Here is a 12,173-nt window from a genome sequence, read left to right as displayed (position 1 = left end):
TTGATGGACAGTATGGTTGATTCCAGGTTCTTGCTATTGTGAGCAATGCTGTGATAAACATACGTGTGCAGGTATCTTTTTTATCGCGTCTTGTTTTTGAATCGTGAGGCAAATGCATTTACACATTTTAAAATAATAAATGACATTGAAAAACTTGTTTATGAGAAAATTCAGACGTACACAAAGGTGAGAGATTCGCCATATATGTATCACTCAGCTGTATAGTCATCAATAGTGGCTAACCTTGTTTTAGCTCCACCTATACTCACTTGCTATAATTCTGTGGTCTGCGCTGTGACACATCTATAAAGCGTTTTTGTTTGTTTTTTGTTGTTGTTGATTTTTTTTTGAGTTGGAGTCTCACTCTGTTGCCCAGGTTGAAGTGCAGTGGCACGCTCCTGGCCACCGCAGCCTCGACCTGCTGGGCTCCGGCGATCCTTCCGTCTCAGTCTTCCAAGTAGTTGGAACTACAGGCATTCGTTACCATGCCCGGCTAATTTTTGATTTATTGTAGAGACGAGTCTCACCAAGTTGCCTGGGCGGGTCTCAAACCCGCGGGCTCAGGCAATCCACTCGCCTTGGCCTCCCAAAGTGCTGGGATGACAGACTGAGCCACCGAGCCTGGCCACATTTTTGTGTTTTTTTTACAAATTGTAATAAAAAATGCTTATCTTTGTTGGTGCCAAGCTTATACATATTTATATTCCTTCTTGGAAATGGGAAGAAGAGTTCTATGAGGAGTTTGTATTTTTATTTAACAACAATTATTGAATAAACTACATAGAATAACATGAACTAGCATTGTTTTTGAAACTTTATATGTTTATTTTTTAATTTTCAAATTTAATTGGATGCATTTTGTAGCAAATATATTTAGAAAATGTATGATCTAATGGTTTCCACAGATTATTGAATAATAAAATACATTTTTAAAAAATGGATGAAGAACCTGAAAGAACCAAGCGATGGGAAGGAGGCTATGAAAGAACATGGTAAGGAGATCACTGTTGTTCTCTTGTCTTTAAGTCATTGATTTTTTTGCAACTTTATTGAAGTATACATTTGTTGAAATTCACCCATTTCCAACTTACAATTCAGTGATTTTTTAGAAGGTTTGCTGAGCTGTGCAAATCATCACCATAAACCAGTTTTAGAACCGTCTAACCATTCCAGGAAGATCCTTCATGGCCATTTACAATTAATTTCATTCTACCTCCATCCAGAGACAACCATTAGTCTACTTTCCGTCTTTGTAGATTTGCCTTTTCTGGATATTTCATGTAAATGTAGTCATATACAGTTCTGTGCCACATAATGATGTTTGAGTCAACAACTAGACATGTATGTGATGTGGTTCCAGAAGAGTATAATACCATATTTTGATTGTGCCTTTTCTGTGTTTACTTATGTTTTGATATACAAATACTGACCATTGTGTTACAATTTCTGTGTTTACTTATGTTTTGATATGCAAATACTGGCCATTGTGTTACAGTTGCCTGATATGTTCAGTATATTAACATGCTGTACAGGCTTATAGTCAAGATGTGTGGTAGACTGTACCATCTGGGTTTATGTAAATACACTCCAAGATGTTTGCACAGTGATGAAATTGCCTAATGATGCATATCTCGTTAAGTAATGCATGACTATAATATGTAGTCTGTTTTCTCTGGCTTTCACTTAATTGTTCTCAACTCTCATCCGTGTTGTAGTGTGTATTAATACTTCTTTCCTTTTTCTGCTGCTGACTTGTATTCCAGTGTATGGTTTTACTACATTTTTGTCTATCCATTCACCAATTGATGGACATTTAGGTTGTTTACAGGTTTTTTTTGTTTTTAGTTTTAAAATGTTCGCTTTCTTCCATGTAACGTAACCAGATATCATTTGCATCTGAGGAAAAAGATGGCCCATGAGACTGATCTATAGTAAAACACTCTAAGAAATGTAGTTCAGCTGGGCTAGGTGGCTCAGCCTATAATCCCTGCATTTTGGGAGGCCGAGGTGAGTGGATTGACTGAGCCCGTGGGTTCGAGACCCACCCGGGCCACTTGGCGAGACCTCATCTCTACAACAAATCAAAAATGAGCCAGGCGTGGTAGCGCGTGCCTGTAGTTCCGGCTACTTGGAAGGCTGAAGCGGAAGGATCACTTGAGCCCAGCAAGTCGAGGCTGTGGTGGCCGGGAGCATGCCACTGCACTCCCGTTGGGGCAACGGAGTGAGACTCCAACTCAAAAAAAAAAAAAAAAAAAAGAAATGTAGTTCAATTTTATACATTTCCAGGCATCTCTAGACAAGTGTATGTCTGCAATTTTTTTGCTATTAGGATTAATCCTCCCTTGAACACTCACATGCAGATCTTTGTGTGGACATGTTTTCATTTTGTTTGGGATCATAATCATTTTAGTCTATCTTTTCAAACAAATAATTATTGTGTATAGGGAGATTCTTAAAGAAGATGAATCTGGATCACTTAAAGCTACAATAGAAGACATTCTGTTCAAGGCAAAAAGAAAAAGGTATGCAACCTCTTCTTATGTGTATTAAAAGGTAAAATATGCCCCTTTAAATCTTTCTGTCCATCTAGAAGGACTCCTCAGTACTTCACTTCAGCTATGTTTCAGGGAAACTGTCCTGTAGTGTTCTGAATGTGGGGAAAGAACTAGCCACCAATCCTTGCCTCAGCGGGGAATGGTCTGCAGGGATTATCCACAATGCCTATAATTATGTGTGTTTTATAAGTTAATAATTGATTTCACTAAAAGGTACAGGTTAATTGGAAAGTTGTGTTGATTTTTTTTGAGAACTGTATATGGTATTCCATTAAAATATTTGTATAATTTTAACAGAGTATTTGAGCACCATGGACAAGTTCGACTTGGAATGGTATGTTCTTATTTTTTCTTTTACTGGCACAGACTAGTTTGGATTAGAGAAACATTCTGGCTTGATAGAATAAACAATAATAAATAACAAACTTTAAAAAAGAATGTGCTCAAAATAGATGCATAGAACATGTAACTATTAAATGCCATTTTTGCTTCTTAGTGAAAAAGGTGCTTGAAAATTGTCCCCTTTTTTTCTGGTAGATGCGACACCTTTATATGGTAGTAGATGGATCGAGAACAATGGAAGACCAAGACTTAAAGCCTAACAGACTGACGTGTACTTTAAAGGTATCATTTAAATTTATGCTAAGTCATTTAAGTGTATACTAAAATCATTTGAAGTTTTATTAAATATGGGGAAAAACACTGAATTCTAAAGAACATTTTTGTAAGACTGAAGTAGGTTTTGTTTCACTCTGTGTTTTTTTTTTTTTGAGCTGGTGTCTCACTCGGACGCCCAGACTGGAGTACAGTGGTCGCTCCCGGCCACTGCAGCCTCGCCTGCTGGGCTCCAACAATCCTTCCGCCTCAGCCTTCTGAGTAGCCGGAATTACAGGCATGCGCTACCACGCCCGGCTGATTTTTTGATTTATTGTAGAGATGAGGTCTCGCTGCCCAGGTCTCGAACACTCTGTGTTTTAATATAAATGATAACCAAGTAGAAATACGGCCACATCATTTAGGGAAATGATAGACCCATGTAGCTAATTATTTGTGTCTTTGATTTCCGCCCTCCCACGCCATGTCATGATCTTGTTTTGTCACTTATCCCTCTTCTTTATTGAAGCCTCATTCTCTTTTGACTTACTTAAGTTCATATCCTCAGCTTATAAACACATTCATATTATCCTTAATTTATTAAAACCTATCCTCAGTTCTGCTCATTCCTTCATTTCTCTCTTCATTGAATCTTCTCCTTGTTTAGATTTTTTTCTGACATATCCAAATGGCTCCATCTTTTAAAACCTAGACCAAATCTATCTCATCACTCACTATTTAAAATTAAGGTTTTTACTATTTAATATTTTTACTGCTTCATTTTTTTGAGATGTATAAGCTTAAAAATTATGATGAGTGATGCTTAATAAATAGATTTCATGGCCGGGCTCGGTGGCTCAGCCTATAATCCCAGCACTTTGGGAGGCCAAGGTGAGTGGATTGCCTGAGCCCGCGGGTTTGAGACCCGCCTGGGCAACTTGACGAGACCTCATCTCTACAATAAATCAAAAATTAGCCGGGCGTAGTAGCGCGCACCTGTAGTTCCAGCTACTTGGAAGGCTGAGGCGGAAGGATCCCTGGAGCCCAGCAGGTCGAGGCTGCGGTGGCCGGGAGCGGCCACTGCACTCCAGCCTGGATGAAGAATGAGACTCCAACTCCTCAAAAAAATAAATAAATACATTTCACAAAATTGGATGTGTATATGGTTGATATTTTGCCCTTATCTAGTATTTTTTTTTTCTTTAAAGTTGTTGGAATACTTCGTAGAGGAATATTTTGATCAAAATCCTATTAGTCAGGTATGTATATAAGTGATAGCATTCAGAATTAGATTTCTGTTTTGCTGATTCTCTGTTTTTTTAAATTGGGCATATATTCTGCGACTTAGTGATCTAGATTGTGTACGAGCATATGAACTCTAAAACTTAAACAGTGTGCAGTGAACTCACAGGTAAATTTATTTGTGAAAAACACCTTAAGGCTGGGAGCAGTGGCTCATGCCTGTAATCCCAGCACTTTGGGAGGTTGAGGCAGGAGGGTAGCTTGAGCCCAGGAGTTTGAGACCAGCCTAGGCTAAATAGTGAGACCTTGTCTCTACATAAGATCAAAAAATTAGCTAGGTGTGGTGGTATGCCCCTGTAGTCCCAGCTACTCGGGAGGCTGAAGTGGGAGGATTGCTTGAGCCCAGGAGTTTGAGGCTGTGGTAAGCCATGATCATGCCGTGCACTCCAACCTGGGTGACAGAGTGTGACCCCGAGTCAAAACAAAAACAAATATAAAACCACACCTTGGGAAAATATTTCTCACATGTTGCGTCTTTCTTTGGTAGTTATTAATTTATTGTTATATAAATTCCTTTTTTCCTGTCCCAATATGATCTGCAGGAATAGTTATATAAATTCTTATCAAGACGAAATCATTTGTTATATTTAATTAATAATAATTTTTGTTTTTATTTTGAGATTGGAATAATTGTAACTAAGAGTAAAAGAGCTGAAAAGCTGACTGAACTCTCAGGTATGCATAAAATTACCTTTACATGACTCAAGGACTTTGCTTTATTTACCCAGCCTTGTAACCCCGTTTATATGGCTGTTTAATAAGTAAAGTGCAAGCTTCTTCTGTGCTCTCTAGGTGAAACAACTTAATAACACCTCCCTCACCATTAAACTCTTGGGATCTAAGGTAACTGTTCTTAAGTTGAGTTCTGCATATGATGAATAGTATTACATTGAACATAAATGTATTTGTTTAAGATCTGTAAATGTTTATCCTGAAAAGATTAAGATAAAATTATTGTAACCATACATAAAACCCAGTGAATATTTAAATTCTTAAAAAGTTAGACGTATAATTTAAAAAGCAAAAAGTATGAAATCAAGTTGTAATTATTGTTAATGAATCTTTTTTGCTTGCATGGTAAGCCTAACTGAATTTTAGTCTCAAAAGATAGTAGTGTTAGTTTTAATTTGCTTTGATTTATATGCTGTTGCAGACTTACATCACTGATTCTATTCTATTTTCTGTGAAATACTCTAGTCCTTTATTCTAGAGTACTCTAACCTTTTATTCTTGCCAACACACATAAGGGAAATGGCATACTTTCTTCATTAACAGTTTTTCGTTATGGCAGTAAGGTGTGAAATGTACATTAGCCTGGAGTGATCCATGAAACTCAGTTGTGTAGACCAAAAATAAATAAATAAATAAACTAGCTCAAGTGCCAAAAGGAAAATTATTGACTTATGTTCAAAGGTGGGCTGATTTTATGTATAGTTGGTTCCAGGAGTCCTATCTTTGGCTTCATTTTCTGGTAGGTTTTCTGGGAGGCGAAAAGATGTCTATTGACAGCGCCAGGTCTATGTGGTCCTCAGAGTCTATAGTCTCAACAAAAATCTAGGGAGGACTCTTATCATCCCTGCTTCCATCTGCTCTTTCATGAGCCAAATGGCCAAGGGCATGTGAAGTGTTTTGTTGGTAGGCCTGGATTATGTGCCTGTGCCCAGAGCAGCATGGAAGCAGGGTCAGCCTCAATGGACTAAGCAGGATTATTATTCAGTTGGGAAAGGATAGTTGCTCCAAGGAAGGGATGTCAAGTCAACCTTCCTTCCTCTTGGCTTCCCCTGCCCTAAAAATTTTTTTTTTTTGAGTTGGAATCTCACTCTGTCGCGCAGACTGGAGGGCAGTGGCCGCTCCCGGCCACTGCAACCTTGATCTGCTGGGGCTCCGGCGATCCTTCCGTCTCAGCCTTCCAAGTAGCTAGAACTACAGGTACACGCTACCACGCCTGGCTAATTTTTTATTTATTGTAGAGATGAGGTCTCGCCAAGTTCCCAGGCGGGTCTCGAACCCGCAGGCTCAGGCAGTCCACTCACCTCAGCCTCCCAAGGCGCCCTGCCCTAAATTAATAGCAGTTTTTTTTGGATGCTAATGGAGTTATATGTATAAAGATGAACAATGGCCAGACGTGGTGGTGGCTCATGCCAGCACTTTGGGAGGCTGAGGCGGGAGGATTGCTTGAACCTGGGAATTTGAGATCAGCCTGGGCAATGGAGTGACACCCATTTATACAAAAAAAAAAAAAAGAAAGATTAGCCAGGTGTGGTGGTGCATGCCTGTGGTCCCAGCTGTTCATGAGGCCGAGGCATTAAGATTGCTTAAGCCTAGGATTAGAGGCTGTGGTGAGCTATCATCGTGCTACTGTACTCCAGTCTGGCTAACAGAATGAATCCCTGTCCAAAAAAAAAGAAAGATCGAAGATTCTGGGAGGCCTCTTGAAGGCACCTTTTCTCTAGTCAGACGACTGTCATAACCTTCTTAACATAGCATTCTCTTTCCCTGTACTCACCACACAATGGGAGATGAAAAACCATTTGTATGACATGGTAGAAAGAGAAGTGGGTCAAGAGCCAGAAGATCAAGGTTTGGGTGCTGCTGGTCTTACAGTGAAGTGGGCATGTGTCTTTGGGCAAATCAATTTACTTGTTTAGATTTTTCCCTTATGAAATGAGAGATTTGGTATCAGTGAGGTACTTTTCATTTTTAAAATTTTCTGTCTATAAGTACCTGCAGTATTTCAAATGGTTAGTATTTTTAAACTAATTTAGATAATAAAAATCTAGGGAGCTCCAGATAGACGAATAGATGAAGAAGATGAATAATTCACACCAGGAAAAAAAAAAACCCAGAAACTAAATAACTGATTTTTAAAAAGAATATACAGGTTGGGCTCGGTGTCTCAGCCTGTAATCCCAGCACTTTAGGAGGCCAAGGCAAGTGGATTGCCTGAGCCCATGTGTTCGAGACCAGCCTGGGCAACTTGACAAGACCTTGTCTCTACCATAAATCAAAAATTAGCCGGGCATGGTAGCATGCGCCTGTAGGTCCAGCTACTTGGAAAGCTGAGGTGGAAGGATCGCTGGAGCCCAACAGGTCGACGCTGGGGTGGCCCTGAGCATGCTACTGCACTCCAACCTGGGTGACAGAGTGAGACTCCAACTCAAAAAAATAATAATAATAAGAGTGTACAAACTAGTGATTAAAAAAACCTAGTGGTTAAAAATTCATTTTATTTCATATATTTTAAATGTGGAAAATTAAGTTTTGAAAGCAATACACTGTTTGCTGAAACGTGGAGAAACTAGTATTTATAGTGCTACAGTTTCGTAAGTTAGTTTAACATTTTTTGGAAAAATATAGAAATGGTCATTCCCTGAAATTATACTTAGGAAATATTATGAGAGAAGAAAGTAGCATTTATAAAAAGATTTTAAATGGCAGACTCACCATGAATGGTACAGTGTACATGATGCAATTGAAGCAACAACATATGAAGAGTTATTCATAGGTTTGCATGTGAGCAGGCAATGACAGCTATGTCACAAACGCTGCCTGTCTACCAGGGACTGTAAGTCACATGTGGCTTTCAAAGATGTTAAAATGTGAAAGCATATTGGTCTTAACAGTGAAGAAATATGAAAATATTAAGAATAAAAAGTTATGCACTCTAGTTAATATTACTTTAAAATGTGTATGTTAATGAATAAAACGATTATTTGTATTTTGTTTTTCATATGAAGTAAAACAACCAAATATTTCCAATAAAAGTGCAACAGAAATATAAATTGAAGGGATTCTGTTCTTCACATAGATATGTAAATTTTGGGAGAAGCATAACTTTTAATAAGGTATTTATAGGATTTTATTAAGAGAACATTATTTTATTTCCGTTTTAGGAAACCCAAGAAAACATATAATGTCTTTGAAGAAAGCTGTAGACATGACCTGCCATGGAGAACCATCTCTTTATAATTCCTTAAGCATGGCTATGCAAACTCTAAAGTTAGTATTTTACATTTATTAGTTATAGTTGATATAGAAGCTTTTTGAATGAGTTCAGTTGAAATGATCATACCTTAATATGGGTCTCTATAAACCCAGCTATATCAAAATTGTTAAGTACGAAAAACTAGAGTTGCTTATGATGTTTTGTGTGGTGTTGGTTAGTCATTGTTATTTTACATTTTAGCTGGTGAGGTGTTTCAGAGGCTTTAGAAAAATAATATTTAAAACTGTAAGCAGTATCAGCACAAAGGAAATATGTTGTTGAAAAAATATTTTATTGAAATGGATTGTATATAGAATTTAGTGTTGTAAAATAATTGTGAGTTGGTTGTGCTTTTATTGATATTTACTAATTTATTTTGTAATACATCTGTAAATTAATAGCACATTTTTCCAGGAAGTTCAGTGGTGTAGAATATAGCTAAGACCCCAAAGGAAATAGTCAATATAGTTAGAGCTCATTTGTTTTATCTCTGGATAGTTTGCCTTGGCTCAGACTTTGTACCTTTATAGAATAGATATTTTTTTTCTTTCTTTTTTTTTTTTGAGTCAGTCTCACTCTGTTCCCCAGGCTGGAGTGCAGTGGCACGTTCACAGCCACCGCAGCCTCCACCTGCTAGACTCGGGGGGAATCTTTCCGCGTCAGCTTCCAAGTAACTGAAACTACAGGCTTGAGAGAATTGCTCAGGGGTTCGAGACCCTGATTTTTCAATTTGTAAAAACAATTCATATCAACAACCCATGCTCACTTCATGCCTCTGTGTCACCTTTTGGTAGTTCTCTCCATACTTCAAGCTTTTTTGTTGTTTTTATATCTGTTAGGGTGACCTTTGATAAGCGATCTGTGGTGTTACTATTGTAATTGTCTTGAGGCCTCTCAAATCATGCCCATGTAAGTTGGTGAGCTTAATGGAGAAATATTGTATGTGTTCTGACTGCTCCACCAACCCACCATTCCCTGGTCTCTGTCCCTCTCCCCGTGCCTCTCTATCCCTGAGCTGCAACAATGCTGAAATTAGGCCAACTAGTAACCCTACAGTGGCCTCTAGATGTTCCAGTAAAAGGAGGAGTTATATATCTTACTTTAAATCAAAAGCTAAAAAAAGTTTGAGCTTAGTGAGGGAGGCATGTTAAAAGCTGAGACAAGCCTCTTGTTCTCAACAGCCAAGTTGTGAATGCAAAGGAAAAATTACTGGAGGAAATTAAAAGTGCTACTCCAGTGAACACATGAATGATAAGAATACAAAATAGGCCAGGTGCGGTGGCTCACGCCATAATCCCAGCACTATGGGAGACCTAGGTGAGAGGATTGCCTGAGCCCATGGGTTCGAGACCAGCCTAGGCAACTTGATGAGACCTCATCTCTAAAGGAAAAAAAAAAAAAAAGCAAAATAGCCTTATTTCTGATATGGAGAAAGTTTTAATGATCTGGATAGAAGATCAAACCAGCTACAACATTCCCTTGAGCCAAAACCTAATCCAGAGCAAGGTACTAACTCTCCGATTCTGTGAAGCCTGAGAGTGGTGAAGAAGCTGCATAAGAAAAGTTGGAAGCTAGCAGAGGCTTGTGTGGTTTAAGGAAAAAGCCATTTGTGTATCATAAAGTGCCTGAGCCCACAGGTTCGAGACCCACCTGGGCAGCAAGACCTCATCTCTACAAGAAATCAAAAAATCAACCGGGCGTGGTAGCACATGCCTGTAATTCCGGCTACTCGGAAGGCGGAGGCGGAAGGATCGCCGGAGCCCAGCAAGTCGAGGCTGCAGTGGCCGGGAGTGGCCACTGCACTCCAGTCTGGGCGACAGAGTGAGACTCCAACTCAAAAAAAAAAAAAGTGCAAGGTGGAGCAGCAAGTGCTGATGGAGAAGCTGCAACAAGTTATCCAGAGATCTAGCTAAGATAATTGATGATGGTAGCTACACTAAACAAAAAATTTTTAACATAGACGAATCAGCCTTCTGTTGAAAGAAGATGCCATCCTAGGACTTCCGCTAGAGCAATCAATGCCTAGTTTCAAAGCTTCATGGGATAGGCTTGCTCTTAGGAGCTAATGTAGCTGGTGACTTGAAGTTGAAGCCAGTGTTTATTACCATTCCCCAAATCCTAGGGCCCTTACGAATTACACAAATTCTACGCTGCCTGTGCTCTGTAAGTGGAACAGCAAACCCTGTATGACAGCACATATGATAGCACATCTGTTTACAGCATGGTTTACTAAATATTTAAGTCCGCTGTTGAGCTCTATCTAAGATTCCTTTCGAAATTTTCTGCTCGTTGATAGTTACCTAAGAACTCTGATAGAGGTATACAGGGAGACAACTGTTATTTTCTTTTTTCTTTTCTTTTGTTTTTTTTTTTTTGAGTTGGAGTCTCACTCTGTAGCCCAGACTGGAGTGCAGTGGCCGCTCCGGCCACCGCAGGCTCGACCTGCTGGAGTCTGGCGATCCTTCCGCCTCAGCCTTCCAAGTAGCTGGAACTACAGGCACGTGCTACCACGCCCGGCTAATTTTTTAATTTATTGTAGAGATGAGGTCTCACCAAGTTGCCCAGGCGGGTCTCGAACCCACGGGCTCAGGCAATCCACTCACCTCAGTCTCCCAAGGCACGGGATTACAGGCTGAGCCACCAAGCCTGGCTGACAAATATTATTTTCATGTCTACTAACTCACATCCATTCTGTAGCCCATGGATCAAGGAATAATTTTGACTTTCCAGTCTTTTTTTTTTTTTTTTTTTTTTTTTGCATAGGGTCTCACTCTGTTGCCCAGACTGGAGTGCAGTGGCATTCATACACTTCTCAAAAAAAGACATACGAGCAACCAACAGATACATGAAAAAATGCTTAACCTCACTAATCATCAAAGAAATGCAAATTAAAATCACACTGATATCACCTAACTCCAATCAGGGTGGCCATCATTAATAACTCAAAAAACAACAGCTGCTAGAGAGGCTGCCAGGAAAAGGCAATACTTCTAGATTACTGGTTGGTGGGAATGTCAAGTAATACACCCTCTGTGGAAAACAATGTGGCAATTCCTAAAAGATCTAAAAATCGACCTTCCATGTGACCCAGCAGTTCCCCTTCTAGGAATATACCCAGAGGAGGAACTCAAATCATTCTATAAAAAAAGATAACCTGGGTGTAGTGACTCTTGCCTGTAATCCCAACACTTTGGGAGGCTGAGGCAAGAGGATTGCCTGAACCCCGGGGTTCAAGATCAGCCTGAACAACTTGGTGAGACCTTGTCTCTACAATAAATCAATTAGTCATGTGTGGTGGCGCGTGCTTGTAGTTCCAGTTCCTAGGAAGACTGAGGCGGAAGGATCACATGAGCCCAGCAAGTCAAGGTTGCGGTGGCTGTGAGCGTGCCACTGCACTCCAACCTGGGCGGCACAGTGAGACTCCAACTGAAAAAAAAAAAAGATTCCTGCACACGCATGTTTATTGCAACATTATTTACAATAGCAAAAACATGAAATCAACTGTGGTGCCCATCAAAAGTGGACTAAATTTAAAAATGTGGTACATATACACGGTGGAATATTGTGCAGTCATAAAGGAGGACAAAATTAAGGCTGGGCATGGTTGAGGCAAGAGGATTATCTGAGCTCAGGAGTTGGATACCAGCGTGGGCAACTTGGCAAGACCTTGTCTCTACTATAAAAATAAAAAATAAGCCGGGCTCGGTGGCTCAGCCTGTAATCCCGCGCCTTTGGGA

At 39.6% G+C, this 12,173-nt stretch overlaps 1 protein-coding gene across 1 annotated transcript in view; it reads left to right on the top strand.

Moving 5' to 3' along the window:
• Positions 1-12,173, top strand: part of LOC103270356 (general transcription factor IIH subunit 2) — a 33,353-nt gene that overhangs the window by 939 nt on the left and 20,241 nt on the right. Inside the window, exons 2-8 of the mRNA XM_021717499.1 lie at positions 906-992; positions 2,445-2,522; positions 2,853-2,889; positions 3,093-3,179; positions 4,358-4,408; positions 5,072-5,126; positions 8,345-8,450. Of these exons, the coding sequence (XP_021573174.1) occupies positions 937-992; positions 2,445-2,522; positions 2,853-2,889; positions 3,093-3,179; positions 4,358-4,408; positions 5,072-5,126; positions 8,345-8,450 (470 nt within the window). The 5' untranslated portion in view covers positions 906-936. The remainder of the gene's footprint in view (positions 1-905; positions 993-2,444; positions 2,523-2,852; positions 2,890-3,092; positions 3,180-4,357; positions 4,409-5,071; positions 5,127-8,344; positions 8,451-12,173) is intronic.

The sequence above is a fragment of the Carlito syrichta genome, unplaced genomic scaffold (genome assembly GCF_000164805.1).
Source record: "Carlito syrichta isolate Samal-C Ts95f unplaced genomic scaffold, Tarsius_syrichta-2.0.1 Scaffold309812, whole genome shotgun sequence".
Classification (NCBI taxonomy): domain Eukaryota; kingdom Metazoa; phylum Chordata; class Mammalia; order Primates; family Tarsiidae; genus Carlito; species Carlito syrichta.
The sequence above is the reverse complement of the archived record's forward strand: the minus strand, read 5'-3'. Positions and strand labels throughout refer to the sequence as shown.